This window comes from Zingiber officinale, chromosome 5A (assembly GCF_018446385.1).
Source record: "Zingiber officinale cultivar Zhangliang chromosome 5A, Zo_v1.1, whole genome shotgun sequence".
Taxonomy (NCBI): Eukaryota; Viridiplantae; Streptophyta; class Magnoliopsida; order Zingiberales; family Zingiberaceae; genus Zingiber; species Zingiber officinale.
Window position 1 is genome coordinate 144,791,802 of NC_055994.1, and position 18,239 is coordinate 144,810,040.

Genomic DNA, 18,239 nt, shown 5'->3' on the forward strand with positions numbered 1-18,239 from the left:
ATTATGAAATTTCGTGTAGACATTATTTAGGGCATACTTAATCATGAAAAATAGCTTTCTATGAAAATACATCATATTTTCAAAGATTGACACAAACTTGAAAACTTGCAAAACTTTAGTGTTTTCTTCAAGTTTGTGTCTAACTATTCAATGGTGATTACTATCAAAAGATAGCCTTCACCAAGGTTTTCCAAAAGCATTTTAAAAACATTTCCAAAACCAATATCCCATCACATTCCTTGGGCTTAATGCACATGACTTGTACATTAGCTTTCCCAATGATGGGAAAACACATAACTATGTGTTTTGATGAATTTAAAACTCAAAGGAATGCACTAAATCAACATCTTGAGCTTTGTTCATCATCCTAACATCTCACTTGTATATAATATGCACTAAAACACATACAAGTCACCTTAGAGGTCTTTGTGAGATGTAAAATTTGGTTTTGCCCTATTCTAGGGATCATGCATATCTATCTAGGCATTTTAGAGATATTAGACATCCACCCAGGATGTCACTTGTTAATAAGTGTCGTTAAATGCCATTCGTCCTTAATTACAAGGAATTAAACTAAATGCATGATTATGTTATGGCATACATCAACAGAAAATAATTTTCAAAAGAAAATATCCTATTACTACATGATGTATGAATGTCATGACATGGTATTTTTGGATTTTCCATAATAAAACATGAATGCAAAAACTAGACATGATGTCATGGCATATGATGGGCAAACAATCATGGCAAGATTTAGCATAAATAAAATATACCTAGATTAACTATCTAAGTATCCTTAAAGTCTTAGCTAAACTTACACCTTAAACCTAGATTGCCCTAAAGTGCTACAAGAGAATGCCAAAACCTAAATTGGCATTTCTAATTTCCTTGATTTAATGTATGCCAATTGAAAATAAACATGTCCTCAAATGTTGGCATATTCCATTTTTCTTCAAGAGTAGCACTTTTAAATTTAAGGCCCGGATTGCCTTAAATTGCCTAAGAACATACCAAAATCCCAACTTGATAGTTCTTATGAATTTCCCAATATGTGCCATTTAAGATTAAAATCAATTCTTCCACCATTAGGCACATTTTTACTCTTTCAAGGAGTAATCAATAGGTCCATTTCATTTTCAAAGGTTAACTAAAACCTTGAAAATGCTCCTTGAGTGTCAATTTCCTCAAAGTTGGGTTAACTACCCTTCTAATCGGAGTTGACACTCTCTAACCCATCTATGGGGTAGAGAAGATGCTCCTAGGAACCCAACACCTATTGGTGCTCCTTGGATGCTCTAGGTACTCACTAGGGATAACTTCCCTAGATACCTTCCTAGTGACCTTGTTGGGCTTCTTAGAAGCCTTGGTCACATTTTCTAGGTCAACTCTAGGGATAACCTCCCTTGTGATCTTGTTTGTGACTTTCTTAGACTTCTTAGAAGTCTTAGTCACATTTATTGCAAAAATACTCTTAGGGATGACTTCCCTAGTATTCTTGGCTTGACCACTAGACCTAGGGTTTGTTCCATAACTATATGGAACTCTATGGTAAGAGGGCACATCCTTCTTAGCCTTTGGTTTGTATCCCAAACCTCTATGGTCATTGGATGGCTTTTGTACCCCTAAACCTAGGTTATGCTCATTTTGCCCTAATAGGATATTTTCCATCCTTTTTAGGGTATTTTCCATTTTATCAAGTCTTGACCTCAAGACTTGATTTTCTCTCACTAAGTCCTTAGTATTTGACCCATGAGCATTTTTGTTTTTAGGCTTGTATCTAAAATCCTTAGAGTTTTCGCCTAGATTTTTACCTACAATCCTAGCCTTAGGTGTAGTAGTTTTAGCATGAAAAGCTATATGTTTTTCTTTAACGCTATCATGCTTTCTATTTTCATGGTAAATAGCATTAAAATGATAGAAATTTGACCTAGCATGCTTTTTACCATTTTGTAAGGGAATAGGCTCAATGAAAGTTACCTTCCTTTTTACCTTAGAGGCTCCCCCTTGACTAGAGCTTCCTCCATGAGCCTTGACCACCTTCTTCCCCTTAGGGCATTGACTTCGGTAATGCCCCTTTAGATTGCAAGAGAAGCACACGATGTGCTCCTTGCTCTTCTTTGTTCCGGGGATGGTCTCCTTGGGCTTCTCCTTGCCCTTTTGTGTCACTTGACCCTTTTTCTTGGCCAAGTTGGGACACTTGCTCTTGTAGTGCCCACTTTCCCTACACTCAAAACATATTATATGATTTTTATTTTTAATTGAAACATTTATACCTTCTTGTGTAGGGGTGGTGCTTTCTCCTCCATGTGATGTGGATGTAGGGGCTTCCTCTTGATCCGATAGTGATGCTCCTCCATTTGATTTTTCTTGACTTGTGGAGGTGGAAGCTTCTTCATCCTCTTCATTTCTTGACCCGGATGTAGAAGCTTCTCCTTCTTCTTGATCCGGTGTCACCAAGGATTGCTCCCCCTCAATCCTAGAGGTGGAGGCTTCATCATCTTGAATATGAAACAAGGAGTATGCTCCCTCCTTGTTCCCTTCGTTGCATTCCCTTGAGGATGAAGTTTCTTGGATTTCCTCTTCTTCGGAGGTTGAGCATCTCTCAACCTCGGAGTCCTCCTCTTGGTCTTGATCCAATGAGTCGCCCTCTTTGGATTCTCCTTGATTTGATACAGTGGAGGGGATCTCATGAATTCTTGCCAATTTGCTCCAAAGCTCCTTGGCATCTTCAAACTCTCCAATTTGTTCCAAGATGTTGCTTGGCAATAAATTGACCAAAAGCTTGGTCACTTTGTCATTGGCCTCACATCTTTGGATTTGGTCTTTGCTCCACTTGCTCCTTTTGAGTACTTTGCCCTTGGAATTTGTGGGAGCTTCAAAACCTTCCATGAGAGCAAACCATTGCTCTATCTCCATCATAAGAAAATTTTCGATTCTTGATTTCCAAGAATCGAAGCTTGTAGATGAATATGGTGGAGCCACCCTTGTGTCAAATCCAAGTCCATCTTGGAATTGCATCTTGAAGTTGAGCTTGATAGAATCTTGAACTTGAAGAATTTGCTCCAACTTCTTCACCCTCTAGCTTTTCTTGATATGTTTGCCCCTTCCGGCGGTGATTCCGGTGAAGAGCAACCTTGCTCTGATACCACTTGTTAGGACCAAAAGTAGCTAGAGGGGGGGGTGAATAGCTCGTCGCGTTCGCTCGTTGCTCGGCGTTGCTTGTTTCTTCAAGAATATGCAGCGGAAAATACAGAAACAAATACAACAACGCTAACACGGTTGGTTTACTTGGTATCCACCTCACAAGAGGTGACTAATCCAAGGATCCACACCACGCACGCACCCTCCACTATGAAAACACTCCTTTTCGGTAACTACCGAGGGCGGAGAAGCCCTACAAGACTCTCAGTACAAGAAGAAAGGAAAGGGAAACAAAATACAAGCGCAAAGCTTACAATGAGTACAGAAAACCCTAACCCTAGCTTCTCTTCTTGCCTTTGATCCGCCTCTTGACTTGGAAAGCTTCCAAGATCCTTCAAGAACTGGTGATCTGATCTTTTAGAGCGCTGTGGAGGAGCTGGTGAGTAATCTAGAGTGAATCTGAGAAGAGCTGCCGCAGCCATCGAACGCCTGCAACTATAAACGATGCCAACGGTCGGATCCCGATCGATTCGAATGTTCCCAATCGATCGGGAAGGCTTTGGATCGATCCACGGATCGATCCGAGCGTCTGATTTGGACTCACCGGATCGATCCACGGATCGATCCGGCTATTCCAAAACAGCGTCCCAATCGATCCATCGATCGATTGGGACCTCGATCGATCCACGGATCGATCCGAGGCTCTGATTGGGACGGTGCGGATCGATCCACCGATCGATCTGGTGAGCGATCCACCGATCGATCCAACTTGATTTTGTCCAAAACCAAGTCCCAAACCTCCCAAACCAACACCCGGTCAACCTTGACCTGGTATGTCATGCCTAACATCTAGTCACTCCCTTGACCTGCTAGGACTCCCTTACCAAGTGTCCGGTCAATCCCTTTGACCCACTTGGACTTTTCTCTGTGCCAAGTATCCGGTCAATCCCTTTGACCTACTTGGACTTTTCTTTCATGCCAAGTATCCAGTCAATCCTTTGACCTACTTGGACTTCCCAGCACCAGATGTCCGATCATCCTTGATCCATCTGGATTTTCCCTTGCCTGGCTTCACTCACCAGGACTTTCACCTAGCTTCACTCACTAGGGTTTTCACCTGGCTTCACTCACCAGGATTTCCATCTGCCTAGCTTCACTCACTAGGACTTTCACCTGGCTTCACTCACCAGGATTTCCATCTGCCTAGCTTCACTCACTAGGACTTCCTTCTGCCTGGCTTCACTCACCAGGACTTTTCTTCTGCCTGGCTTCATTTACTAGGTCTTTCATTTTGCCTAACATCCCAGTTAGGACTTCCCAGTCAAGTATCCGGTCAACCTTGACCTACTTGACTCTTCTTCAATCAATATCTTATTGTCAAACATCTAAACCCAAACCAAGACTCGGCTTGGTTACCCAGGTCAACCTTGACCTGAGGGATATTGCACCAACAAAACTAATATTTGACGGATTATCTTTTTCTATTGTTCCTGATTTGTATATCTTGGACTTTAATGATAGAATTTCTAACATTTTATTTTTTCATTTCATCTGTTCGTGTCAAACAACCACAATAATCCAAGTCATAATATGCCATTAAATTATTAATCTTGAGTGATTCTAAAATTTGAGGGAAATTCATATAGCCATATAGGTCTTTCATGACAATCATATTGCTAACTAAAAGAAATATTTTCTTGTGTCAAGTCCAAGTTGGGAGTGTATCATTATTACCTTTGTTCTATTCAGTAAAGTTAGATCATAATCTTCTTTCTTCATGGTTGAACTAGATGAGCATCTGGAATACAATTTCACATTAACTTTATAAGCATATTTATTTCATTTTTGGCGATACTAGTTAAATAATTAGTGTTTAGAGTTCAACTATGATAGTATGTATTTATCAATTTGTAGGCATAGGATTCAAAAGTGTCTTTCTGATATCCAGTAAGCCCTTTATCTTCAGCAATGGGTACCAAATATGCTTCGATGAGGAACCATCACCTGATTGCAACCTAGGCTACATTGTGCCTGAGTGGGTTGATGAGAATCCAAGCCTTTCTGACATAAAAAATTTGTATGGCCCTTCAAAAAGCCTTCCTACAACTGTTTTAATCTTGCCTTTGAAGATTGAAAAAGAGTCAGCTGTGAAGCAACAATTATTAAATTTACAACCCGAGGTCCTACTCTTTCTTTCAAAAATTAGGCAGCTATCTGTTAGGGGAGATAGCGATGGTTCAACATGTAATACTGGCTGCAAGATCTTTATATCTGGTGAAGACAATTGCCAAACGAGGAGGAACTTCAATGCAGAATCATACCCTCTCCATCTTACTGCTCAAATGGGCGACAAGGGAGATGAGGAACAATGCTGTTACTACATGTGGAAGCAAAGGTTCCCTGTAAAACAGCAATGCATTTCAAAGAAGAGGGCTGAAGTTGATGAATGGGCTATTACTCTGGCTTTTCCCTTTGGAAGGCGGTTGAATCGCGGGATGCGAAAGTCTGGTGTGTATTCCTTTCTTCCTACTGACATGGAGACTGGTTTCCCATTTATAATCCAGGCAGATTTCCTTCTGGTTTCTTCAAGGGAGTCGATACAGCTAAATAGCCCATGGAACGAAGGAATTCTCAGCTGTGTACCTTCTGCATTTATGAATGCTTTCACTACACTAATTAAAGGAGCACATGAGGCGCCCTCATTTTCCATTCCCTTCTTGTTCAATTTCATACCAGTGGAGGAATCTCATATCAAGTTGCTAGATCCTGTGAGACAATCCATTAAAGAAAAGATCACTGCTGAGCGTATAATACCATGTGAATTAAATAACTCACAAAAAATGTTCTGTAAGCCCAGTGAAATTAAGAGGCTTGCTCCTTCATTTTGGCATGTTTTAATCAAAGCACAGAAGTCTGGGGTTGATATACTTAACCTGCATTCAAATGGAAGTCATATAGTAAATGCCTACTTGGATAATGATGACTATAATAATGTACTAGGATTTCTGGGAGTGAACTATGTTGATCTATCATGGTATGCATCATTCATTCAGGGTTCTGATCTTCCAAAGGGAATGCCTGATGATATTTATGTAGAACTTCTACACTTCATTGCTCAGAATTGGAACTCTTGTTTTATGGACTTACCTCTGTTAAGGTTTATTGATGCCACTGGCGGCATATCTTTGTTAAGTGTATCACAAGCAACGAATGGTTATCAGAAGCTATGTATTGCCAACGGTGATGAGATCATCACATGGCTTATCAACTGGAACAGGGAGTTTATATCTGTCTCAAACCTATATTTTATGCCACAAACCATGCAATTGTCTTTAAGAACGTCAAAATCAGGAGTAATGGATTGGCTCAAGAATTCTGTGAAGCTGCAGAGTTTAAGTCTTTATGACTATGGGTCAATTGTGATCAAGTCACTAACTAAGAGCAAGCTTGTCATAGCCTTCACTCATTTTCTATATCATTCTCATAAGTATAATTATGCTAGCAAATGGTGCTTACAGACATTGTTCTCTCACTTGCCAATAGTAGATGAGTACGGAGAAGTGATATTTGAAAAGACAGAAGTCCTTGTGCCGGCCAGCATGGGCAAATGGATAATGTTAATGGGTTCAAATCCATGGAGGGCTGACAAATATTTTGTACTGAGCAGGGAGTATTTGGCAACTGCAAATTTTGCAGGAAATGTTACATGTGAAGGACAGATTTTGAAGTTCCTACAACAAAACGGAAAGGCCTCTGATGTTCCACAAGTTTATCCTCCAAATGCAGCTTTCAAAACTGTTTACTCTCCTTTGACAAGAGACAATGCATTCTTGTTACTTGAATGGATTAGAAATATAAGATCTCGTGGAACTAATTGTAAGCTGCAGATCTTTTTTAGCAGCATCAAAACTGGAAGCTGGTTGAAGACATCAATTGGTTACAGTCCACCTTCTGAGTCATTCTTGCCGAGCTCAGGTTGGGGAAGACTACTTCAGGTAGCATCAACACTTGTTGACATACCATTAATCCTGAAAGATTTTTATGGTGAAAAGATAACAGAGTACACTGAAGAACTTAAAGAAATTGGAGTCAGATTTGATTTTATGGACGCATCAGAATATATTGGTAGCCATATCAGGACTGCAACAGCTGATTCCGCCTTAACCCGAGCAAAAGTCTTTTCATTGCTCAATTTGGTCAGATATTTGGGAGAGGTAAGCTTGTCCCCTGACTATCTAATTCAGAGCACCAAAACTGCAAGATGGCTAAAAACATCAGTTGGTTTCAGATTAGCATCAGAATCCATATTGTTGCTTGATTCAGAATGGACACTTGCTTCACATGTCAGTAATCTCCCCTTCATTGACACTTCTTTCTATGGTGAGCAGATTGCTGATTATAAGACCGAGCTGCAGTTATTTGGTGTTTTAGGTGGATTCAACAAAAATTATCAGATTGTGGTTAATAACTTCAAAATGCCTTCAAGCTCTGTATCTGCTGATGTTGCCATTTTCATACTTGAATGCATACAAAATGCTAACATTCTTGATGATCTCATCAGAAAGTTATCACAGACGACTAAATGGTTGAAGACCCAGCTTGGCTATCAAAATCCAGGTGAATCTTTTCTGGCTGTTTTAGAATGGGAATGTCTTCTTCAGGTTGTCAGCGACATTCCGGTAATAGATGAGCCAATGTATGGCGGTAGAATCAGGTCATATCAGACAGAGCTAAAGAGAATTGGAGTAGCAGTAACCAGAGATGACTTCTCAAAAGCTATTGCTTCTCGACTGAATCTCCTTATAAAGAAAACATTGATCACAAACAAAAATGTTCTCGCATTGTTAACATGTTATAGGCAGTTTGTCAAAAAGCAAATTACATTCCCACATGATCTTTCCCTTTTCTCCCTTGAGAAGGAATGGTTGCATACTAATCTTGGATTCAGATCTCCAAAAGCTTCCATCCTATTTAGTCCGGAGTGGGAGCCTATCTCAGCTATATCAAATCTTCCACTTATTGACGGTAATTCTGAATTCTATGGTTACTCCGATGAGATCTATGATTTCAAAAATGAGCTCCAGGCCTTTGGTGTTATAGTTGAATTCAAAGAGGGAGCTAAATTTGTCATAGAGAGCATCAACCTTCCAAGAGATCCTTCTGTCATTAATCCAGTTAGCATTATATCCTTATTTCAGTCCATTCGCAATCTGAAGGAAAACACAGAGTCTCTTCCAATGGAGTTCAAGCAAAAGATGAACAATAGATGGATAAAGACAATTCTAGGTTACAGATTTCCAGAAGAGAGCATTCTGTTTGATCCTAAGTGGAGTTTGCAAAGGAAAGACGGTCCCTTTATTGATGACATCTTCTACGGATCTGAGCTTTCATCTTATAAAAAGGAGCTTAAAGAAATTGGTGTATCTGTGGATGCCTCTCAGGCATGCCTGTTACTAGCACTTCATATTAAGTGTCACTCTGATATTACTACAATCTCGAGAGTATACCTGTTCTTGAATGAACATAAATGGGAGCCTGATAATGAAGATAATGAAGATAATGAAGCTGCAGAGTGGATTTGGATCCCACGGGGTGGTGGAGAATGGGTGAGCTCCAACAGTTGCATACTACATGATAAGCTTGACCTGTTTGGTTCCCAACTCTTCATTTTGGATAAATACTATGACCCAAAGCTTCTTGAATTCTTTTCAAGGGTTTTTGGGGTTCGGCTTAGTCCATGCGTCGATGACTACTGCAAGCTCTGGTCCTCGTGGGAAGTTTCAGCACACCACCTTACGGTGCAGCAATGCTCCGCTTTCTGGGTCTTCATTGCGAAGCACTGGAATAGCAACTCAGTGAAACTTATGCTGGGAAGCATATCAAAATTACCAGTTGAAAGTAATGATGAGCTCATTCTTTCCAACAAACAAGACATATTCATTCCCGATGATCTCTTGCTGAAGGAACTGTTTGACAAGGTTTCTGGAACAATCTTTGTCTGGTATCCTCAAGTAACCACTCCTGCACTTTCTAGAGCAAATATGAACAAGATCTATAGCAGCATTGGTGTTCAATCAATTTCTGAGGCTGTAGAAAAGGATGAGTCGTTCAGGACCACTGGTGCTAGTGTTAGGGAAGTCAATCAGAAATCTCTGATATCGAGCAATGGATTGCTGAGGATTGTGCTTGCTTTTCTTTCCGATACTTCTCTTGATATAATTGCTACTGAAAGGCGTCTCCTTGTCAAATATTTGCTTGATTTAGAAGTCTTGGAAATTGATGAGCCTATTACAGTTAGCTATAAGCTAACACTATCCTCTCGAACAATTTTAGATTCAAAAGCTACTAGAATGTTCCGTTGGGAAAAAGATAAGGCGAAGTTATTCTTACAAAGAGATGAAGGTGGAACGAAACGAAAAAGACACAACATTGAATATGCAACAAATTTTGCTGATTTGATAGCAAAGGGCTTATTGTCTGAAATGCCTGACCAGATTGCTTCACTTGCTGAGCTCATTAGGCTTGGTTGCTTGTTGGACTTTGAGGAAGATGCAGTGGACTACTTGTTGAAGACCAAAAATCTCCAGTTGTTTCCTGAAGACGAAGAGTTTCTATCATCTATTTCGTCTACAACGGTTCAATTTATTCTCTACTAATACATTCCTGTTTTGATCTAGTAAAGTCTTCTCATGAGTTTGAAACTCTCTTATATACTCATTCTTAATATACTCTCTCTTACATAGTGCAGAATGCAGGAAAGATTGAAGCTGGAGAAACTGCCACAGTCGACTACTAATTAATGCTCAACTGCACTGCTATTTGGAATCCTTATGTTACTTTTTTTCTTTCCATCATTCTTTTGGCCACATGTTATGAAGTTTCTTTAAGTCCTTCAGTAATTTATAGTATATAATTTTGTTTGAGATAGTTCAGTAGTTTGCATGTTAAGTAAAATATTCATGCAATACTAGTTAATAGTTGTGAAGTTTAAAACTACTACTGAAGGTTCTTGATATTTTTATTCTTATCATCACAATTTTGCAATCTTCAACTTGATGAAAACACTGCTTGGATTTTCTTCATGAACATTAACAAGGCGAGTTTGTGTATGATCTTAGTTGTTTATCATGGATAGATTAGAAACATATTGTAGCTTATTTGTTTTATAGGGTTTCATACTAATTGATCATAAACGAGCTCTTATCCTAGCTAAGTGTTTAGTTTGCTTATGTTTCTAGGTTTACAATATTAATTTTGCTTCATAGTATAATGAATTACGATATCAATAATATAGTTCACCTATACAAGAAAGGAACTTGTGGTTAGAACCTAGTTTGGTGTCCAACATGCCCATGAGCAATTATCGATGGGCATGACAACTCGTGTTAAGGAAACATGACCGCTCTAGGATATGAGAGCTTGCCAACTCTTACTTCACTAGTTATGAAGTCCATCTCGTGTAAAAATCTCACGCCTATCAAGCAAGTCGAAGAACACTTGCATACTTCAAGCGAGTGGAGGAGTTAACATAAGTGAGCCATGACTATAGTGAAGCCGAAAAGTCGAAGTCCTACCTAATGATAGCTCCTCAAGTTTCAAAACATTTCCCTCGAACCACAACAATGTAGAAAGATACTATAACAAGAAATATAGCAATGTATGTCCTAAAAGAAGTAGCACCCAAGCAACGAAAATTCCAAGGCTAATTACCAACGCAAGACTTGAGAGCCACAACCTTGTTCCCTATGCAAATGACCACAGTGATTAAGTTATATTCAGGACAAAGCTAGTTGCATTTGTGAAACGAGAGGAGCAAATGGGGGAAGAATCAAAGCCCGGGCTCCTACACTACCTCAACACTCTTATGAAGCAATCAAATATCAAGCAATAATTAAAAGGGTTTCGCGTTTGCTAAGATTATTGTTTCTAGTAAGAAGAATGCTCTTGTAGATAGTAGAGCTTCAAAAAATTGTCTCAAGGAATTAGACAAGAAGATGGCATTCCATTTCCATAAGAAAGATAGGATGAACTACTTGCAATATAACTTGAAACATGGGCACGGCAAAAAAGAAGTGCATTGGCCTAAAGTTTCAGATTGACAAGTTAATTAGGAAGGGATATCTGCGCAAGTTTATGATCCAAAAGAGAGAAGGAACAAGTTCGAGAGCCAGTTTAGAAGCATATAGTTTGAGAAATCGAAGGTCTACACTGAGAGGAAATATTAATAAGTTTCTATTGCGAAAAAAACCTTCCTAGTTTGTTTTATACGTAGAGCTTGAGTATAGTTAGGATTCAGTGTACTCAATAGAGGAGTTGGACAAAATTAGTTTAGATCATTATGATGCCTTGCTGGTTTGACTATCAAGTTCGAAGATGTTATGGCAAAGAGACAGAATGGAAAAAACACATATGTGCATGGTTTCCATTGACTTAAGCACGTTCTACTAGAAGTACTATTTTTGATTGTCTAGAATTGATCAAATGGTGGAACACAAACATGGATATGAAATGCTATGTTGTTTTTTCGATTCTTTTTCTAGATTCAATCACATTCTCACAAACATGGATATGAATCATGCTTCTTAGTTTAAGAAATGCAAGTTCTACTTACCATAGATTGTCAAGTATATTTTTTTGGGGCCTAATCGGTAGAAGCATGGAACCTTACTATAAGGTCTGTAAAGAGGTAAACTCATTTAAGTGTGGTACTGAACAACAGGATGTTTCTGAGAGGTTGAAGAAAGTTTCAGACAAATTATATGGCAACTGACCCAATTTGATATATGTAGGATATCAGTTGATAGTATGTTTGGTGGTATCATACTGTGCGGCGCGTTGTTTCATTGAAAGAGGAAGTAATGGAGCAGCTATTGTCTTTCTTTTCGAGGGTAAGACCATTAGTTACTTCAACAACCAAATGTGATTGAATTCGATTTGTTCTTTAGAGGAAGTTATAGATCCAATGGATGAGGTTGAACATAACCAGACTTGGGTTTTCTATATAGGTTGTTTTGTCGTGCAAAATGCTAATGAAGCAGGTTTGGTATCGATTAGCAATGAGGTTTTCTTAATATGATTGAGATTGTTCCTATCCAAAATGTCAAGTAATAGCGTAGGATGAAAAGTATGATCGTTAGATTGTTACGAGGAAAAAGGCCGGCTTAACGTAAATACTCAACTCCTAGAAAGGTTTTGTTTCGAGTTGAGTAGACTAAAAGTGAATTCAGTTGAATGGAATGTTTTAAGTCGATTGGCAGTTGACTTGTCAATAGTTCGAATTTGAAAATTAGACTATTTGAGTGAATCTTATTCACTTGAATCAATTAATTGGTTTCGAGTTGATTGTAACAATTGATAGACAAGACCAAGATTTATGAGATCAAAATTCCAGTCAACTAGCTAGCAAGTCGACTAGAATTAAGTAAAAGAGCTAGTTAATGCTTATCCAAGTTAATTTTGAAGGCTCAAAATAGAGGGGCGAAGGGAGGTCATCACTCTATAATAATTTGATAGCTCCGATCTTATTTTTATTGTCTTTATTTATAGTCTTTATATAAAAGTTTATTTATACAAAAGAAAAGTTTAGTTGTATAAGAGACTAACCGTTTTATATTTCTATTGTAATAGAAAAGCTTTTTGTACATGATTTCTCTACGTGATAATGACATTTTTTGAGTTATAACTCTCCTTACGAGTCTATTATACAAATTGTGTTAGCATTGCTCGTTTGTTTTCAATTTTAGAATCCTACATTTTTCTTCCGCGTAGAACCATTTCACGCGCGAGTATTACATGTTACGAAGTTCCTTTCGCAAGATGATAACAAAGTGGAAAATACACCGAGTATGTATGACCACTTGAGTATGATATCTCAAGAACCCCCTCACAAAGGATCTAATGCTTAACTATATCTAGAAGAAAATAAGAAGAAATAGTGGAAATAAATAGCGACATAAAAGCTTTTTGATTGGAGAAGCCAAGAATATAATTTTAAATCGCCATCACTTGAAATCCTCAACCAAGGTCAACCCATACACAATCGACAAAGAAACACATCGCTTGGTGGCGGAGGAATGGACTTTATGTAGAATGGAATAATGGCCGCTAGAGGTCAAAAACACTTAGAAGTAGAGTACCTTCCATTGGAGTTCTATTGAAAGATACACAAAAGCCTTCTGGAGCTTTGTCAAGATCTTTAACAAGATCGAGTGGACGGCCTTTTTACCTTTAAAGAGAAAAGTTTGACACAATTTGAAAGCATATTTTGCAATTTATCTTTCAAAAAGGGTGTAGAATATATTCTACATGATAAAACATGAAAGAAAAGCAAGCCACCGACAGATTTCGCGAAATCAAAAATTGTATATCTCGGAAAATCATTGCTAATCGCTAACTAGCTATAAATACGTGCCAACTTTGAACGATCGAAACCATCACACGGAGAGATGAGTAGAGTGGAAGAGAGGTCTTACATAAGGATAAGATCTTGCTTTGTTAGCCAAGGATGACTTGCCTACAATCTCTTTTGAAGAGCTTGCATTGATTGGTAAGCAAAATTAGAGGATATATTACTCTTCCAAGTGGTGGATGGGCAGTCTCCTTGGCTAATCTAAGTGGCTCTTATTGCTAATGCTAGACCGCAACTCTTCCAATTTCGGTATTCAAATTTTATATCGTCGGTATTGCATATGTAGTTATTCCTAACATAAGGAGAAGCCTAAATGGAAGAGAGATCACGAATATCAAAAGTCATTCAAAATGGTATGGAGTACTTTTAGCATTGTAGTTCTCACTACATCATCAATCGTTATGAATTATGTTTTTATATTTTAGATGCAAGAGAGAACATATTGCACGAGAGCCATTGGCAACAAATATAAAGAGGAAGAATAAGTTGATAATAAGATAGTATAATCAATGCTTAATAAGATATTGTAATCACACCAAAGAAAAATGCTTATGAGGAATCTATAAGAAGAAAGAGTGTGAATAACTTGGATTAACCTCCTTTCACATAATCTGGAGACGACCTGATGACACATTTGAACATTTAGAAATCATATAGTAGCTTAAGAGTGCTATCTGATGCGTAGCTCCCATTGTCATGTCAAACTCTAAACTCTGTGACCAGAAATATCAGATAATTGAATCGAAGAGTTCATTGCTAGATAATGATCAACAAGCATAAAGGTTATTTTGGTAATAGCTCCTTCGATCGCTAGTCCATCACCGTCTTCCCAATTTGACTCGTCATAGATTTTAGTAGGAATTTCCCATAAACTTCTAAGTTCCTACTCCCGCAACTTATGCGTAAAATCACCTCGCGAACTTTCATTATCTTTTCTCTTTCTGAAGGTGAAAAAACTTATTACTATGTACTAAGATTAGAAAATAAGGGCAAGATTGGATGTAAAGCACTTTCTTTAGCTTCCTCTCAAACTTTTCTACCAGCCATGAGGAGCTCCCTTTGTCCATTTATTTATAGTCTTCAAAAAGATTCCAAACTATTGTTTTACACAAGTCTAGTCAACTGGCCCTATTTTTAATCTACTGTTTTCATAATCATGTAAGCTTTTGCTTGGCAATGGATACTTCAATTTACTCAATTTGATTTTAATCAACTATTGGCCTGATCACAAAAGTCATCTAAAACAATATGGTTCCCACTAATGATGGGAATTCAATTGACTTTCTAATCGACTAAACCTCTAGCCAACTAGATCATCACCTACAACAAAACTATGATCTAGTATTTACCTTAAATCCAAAATATAGATTATTCATAGATTCTCACACCTCACTAAGAAGGATTTTTTAACTAAAAGGTATTACCTTTGTTTTTTTTTCTCATTTGCCAAGAGATTTTGCTTTAAGATTTTTCTTGTTGCCAAAAAGCCTCACCTCTAGGTCTTCCTTGTCTGTTTGATATTCTATCAGGATTTTCAACACTCTTCACCTACTTGCATTTCTCCTACTATTAAAAATTCAATCACTTATGACCTCCTCTATAGCATTTCTCCATCTACTATAATTTTAAACTTTAAATTATTTTTTAAAAATTAATAAAACTATAGTAAATAAATGACATATATGCTTCGTTAGTAATTACAATATAATTTTACTTTAAATAATTTTTTAAACAAATTAAAATTAATTAATCAAACTATAATAAATAAATAACTATCATTAATAAATTCAAGATGTAACATTATCAGCTCATCACAAAGGCTCCTCATAGCTATGCTTATTCTAAATGTCTTTCACATCTTGTCCCTAAATTATATAAAGAAAGATAAATTATATAATCAATTTATAGTCGACTGTCAAATAGTCCGCCATTCATACTTCCAGATTTATTTGACGATGAAAAACTTGTGTGAGCTCAGGTTACGATTCGAAAGTTGAACACCTAAATTATAAAAAATAAAATATGGAGAGAGAAGAGAATAAAGAGAGTACTCGATGGAAACTCATATAGTTGATTATCAAATAATCCGCCGTTCACACTTCTAAATTTATTTTATGATAAAAACTTATGTGGGCCTGGGTCACGATTCGAAAGTTGAATATCTAAATTATAAAAAATAAAATATGGGGAGAGAAGAGAATAGAGAGCGCACGATGAAAGTTCAAGGGCAGAAGATAATTGTATTACTTTTAGAGTCAATTTGTTAATATTAGGTTAGTTGATGAGTTAAAAATATTTATATTAAGCTTGGATGAGAAGGATTTAATGTAGGATTAAGTATATAGGTGGATTATATTTAATTAAGTCTACATGGATGAGGTTAATTTCAACTTACATTTAATTGACACATACACAATTAATTGTCAATAAAAAAACTAAACCCCAATTAAGTTATCTAATATTTAATTGCATATAAAGGGTTATTCATTATTAATGAACTGTTAATGATAAATTTTAAGATGAATTATTAATGAACTGTTAATGATAAATTTTAAGATGAATAGTCTCTATAGGATAGATTTAATTGACCTCTCTTCTCCATTGAGAAGAAATATGAATTACCATCATCCACTATTACAAGAAGCAATAGTCGAATTTCATTAGACCTCGCGGGTCATCCGAGTCGGTATATGGCGGATGTTGCCACAATGAGATCGCAGGATGGTATGTGGCGGATGTTGCCACAATGAGATCGCAGGATCGATCCTCGAGGCAGCTCGGAAAAAAATCTCCTATCCCCGTATTATACCCTGTCCGTCACATGCGTTTCACCTTTTACCATAATTGCCACAATAGCCGAATTCCACTAGCTATTATTTTAATTTTCTATATTGCTTTAATCTTCGCTAGCTATTATTTCGATTCTATATTGCTTTGAAGGTTGATAGTTAGATCATGTTGTTGATGCATCTTTTAACTTATTATTGATGTTGATACATCTTTTAGTTGATTGATGTATCACAATTCTTACGCTCAGCACTAAATTTGAATCTTAAGAACAGAGTGATTTGAATCTAAAGAACTGAGTGATTTGATCCTGTCAATAGCATTACTGTCTATAACTGATGATGCTCTGTTCTGCTTCATTAATTACTGCAATACAAGCATACAAACTCACGCCACAGCAACAATGAACAGACCGAATTCACATCCAACAAAGCCAACTGGATGGAACACATGCAATTACACAGATCGATTTGATGATCTAAACGCCGACGCTCTGCGCGATCCCAGGCTGCTGAGCTCCACCCGCCGTCGCCGCCGCCGCGTAGTCCACCACCGCTTTCAGCAGATGCCCCGCCGCCTTCTCGAAGTTGACGAAGCCCATGAACCAGAACTCGTGCCCATCCACCGTCACTACGTGTATGAACTTCTGCTCCGGGTTCCCGCCCGACGTCGTCGGACTCACGTTCGCTATCTTCCCCAGCGGGATCATCACCTGCAACGATAAAGAATTAATCCAGTTCATTTGATGAAGATTAATTAAGCTACTGATCGATCGATAGATTCGTATAATAAACCTTGTAGTAGCTCCAGGTTTCCTGACCGGAAGGCGCCCGGAAGGACAGGGGCCGGTCACTGCAGAAGGCGACGTTGGCAGTGGAGATGTACAGGGTCCCGGCGACGGGCCCGGCGGCGGTGGAGAGGTAGCAGGCGAAGGTTTTTTTGAGCCGTTCGTTGGGGTCGGTGTGGAAGGCCCGCCGGTACAGCGACTCGAATCCACCCTCAGTGAAGGCTTTCGCGGAGAGGCTGAGCTTCCACATCGCCGCCTCTGTCATCGAAGGCGCCGCCTTCACTGCGAATCAAACACGACACAGATCGTATCAATCACCGGAAAATTCATTAAAAAAAAACAGATAATCGTATAGATTCGATCGATTACAGTTGTGCCAGATGTTGTGCGCGAGGTCCTCGGCCTTCTTGGCCCAGGAATTGAAGCAGTCGAGGATGCTCTCCATGGGGCTGCCGGCCAGCCGGCTCACCGGCTCGAAGTCGAGCACGTAGGGGGGACGCTTGTCGTCGCCTCGCAGCGTCCACAGTGCGGCTCTCTGGTTCTCCGGGTGCGCCGCAGGCGCCGCCGGCGGGCGCATCTGCCTGGTCCCCCACTTGGCCTGCTCTGCGGCGTCAACGTCTACTACCTTGGCGTCCTTCTCCATGGACAAGAAAAAAAAGGATGCCGCTCGCCGGAGGCAATCAAAGACAGTGGTTCCTGATGCAAGAAAAGTCGGACGATTGAATTTTTATAGAGAGAATGGATGATTCATCGGGAAGGTGCTTAGCCCGCAACGTTCGATCTTGTCAGTGCGCGTGTCGGCGATGGGCGACGCTTTGGCTCGCCAACAGACGTGGCGAGAACGAGAACCGTATCAAATATCGGCTCTTAATCCTTTGTTAAATAAAGTACGGAAAATTTGCATGTAATTCTCATTGATAAATATAATTTTATATATAATTTTTATTAAAATAAATCTTTATTTTCATACTCCAATAAAATATACATTAAATTAGAATATAATATATTTTTATTAAATTAAATATCATTTTTTTTCCACCTGATATTAAATTTAGAAAGAATTATATTAAATAAAAAAAATAAATCGTACTCAATTTAATAAAAAAATATATT

General features: G+C 38.4%; 2 protein-coding genes across 2 annotated transcripts; one reads left to right on the plus strand and one right to left on the minus strand.

The window, feature by feature from the left end:
* Window positions 1-5,030: 5,030 nt before the first annotated feature.
* On the plus strand, window positions 5,031-10,137 carry LOC121980131. Its single transcript, XM_042532096.1, has 2 exons — window positions 5,031-9,779; window positions 9,893-10,137. The coding sequence occupies exons 1-2, from the start codon at window positions 5,031-5,033 to the stop codon at window positions 9,938-9,940; spliced, it is 4,797 nt and encodes a 1,598-aa protein (XP_042388030.1). The 3' UTR covers window positions 9,941-10,137.
* A 6,596-nt stretch (window positions 10,138-16,733) lies between these two features.
* Window positions 16,734-17,769, minus strand: LOC121983345 (GEM-like protein 5). Its single transcript, XM_042536279.1, has 3 exons — window positions 17,496-17,769; window positions 17,134-17,408; window positions 16,734-17,051 (listed from the first exon to the last, which is right to left on the minus strand). Exons 1-3 carry the CDS (start codon window positions 17,767-17,769, stop codon window positions 16,818-16,820), a joined length of 783 nt encoding a protein of 260 aa, XP_042392213.1. The 3' UTR covers window positions 16,734-16,817.
* Between the last annotated feature and the right edge of the window lie 470 nt (window positions 17,770-18,239).

Bases quoted from the DNA above. Each gene is read 5' to 3' on its own strand.
- LOC121980131 (XM_042532096.1), top strand. From the start codon at position 5,031: ATGATAGTATGTATTTATCAATTTGTAGGCATAGGATTCAAAAGTGTC. The intron at 9,780-9,892 runs GTTCAATTTATT...TACATAGTGCAG, and splicing joins CATCTATTTCGTCTACAACG to AATGCAGGAAAGATTGAAGC.
- LOC121983345 (XM_042536279.1), bottom strand. From the start codon at position 17,769: ATGGAGAAGGACGCCAAGGTAGTAGACGTTGACGCCGCAGAGCAGGCC. The intron at 17,409-17,495 runs GTAATCGATCGA...TTTGATTCGCAG, and splicing joins GCACAACATCTGGCACAACT to TGAAGGCGGCGCCTTCGATG. The intron at 17,052-17,133 runs GTTTATTATACG...TTATCGTTGCAG, and splicing joins AAACCTGGAGCTACTACAAG to GTGATGATCCCGCTGGGGAA.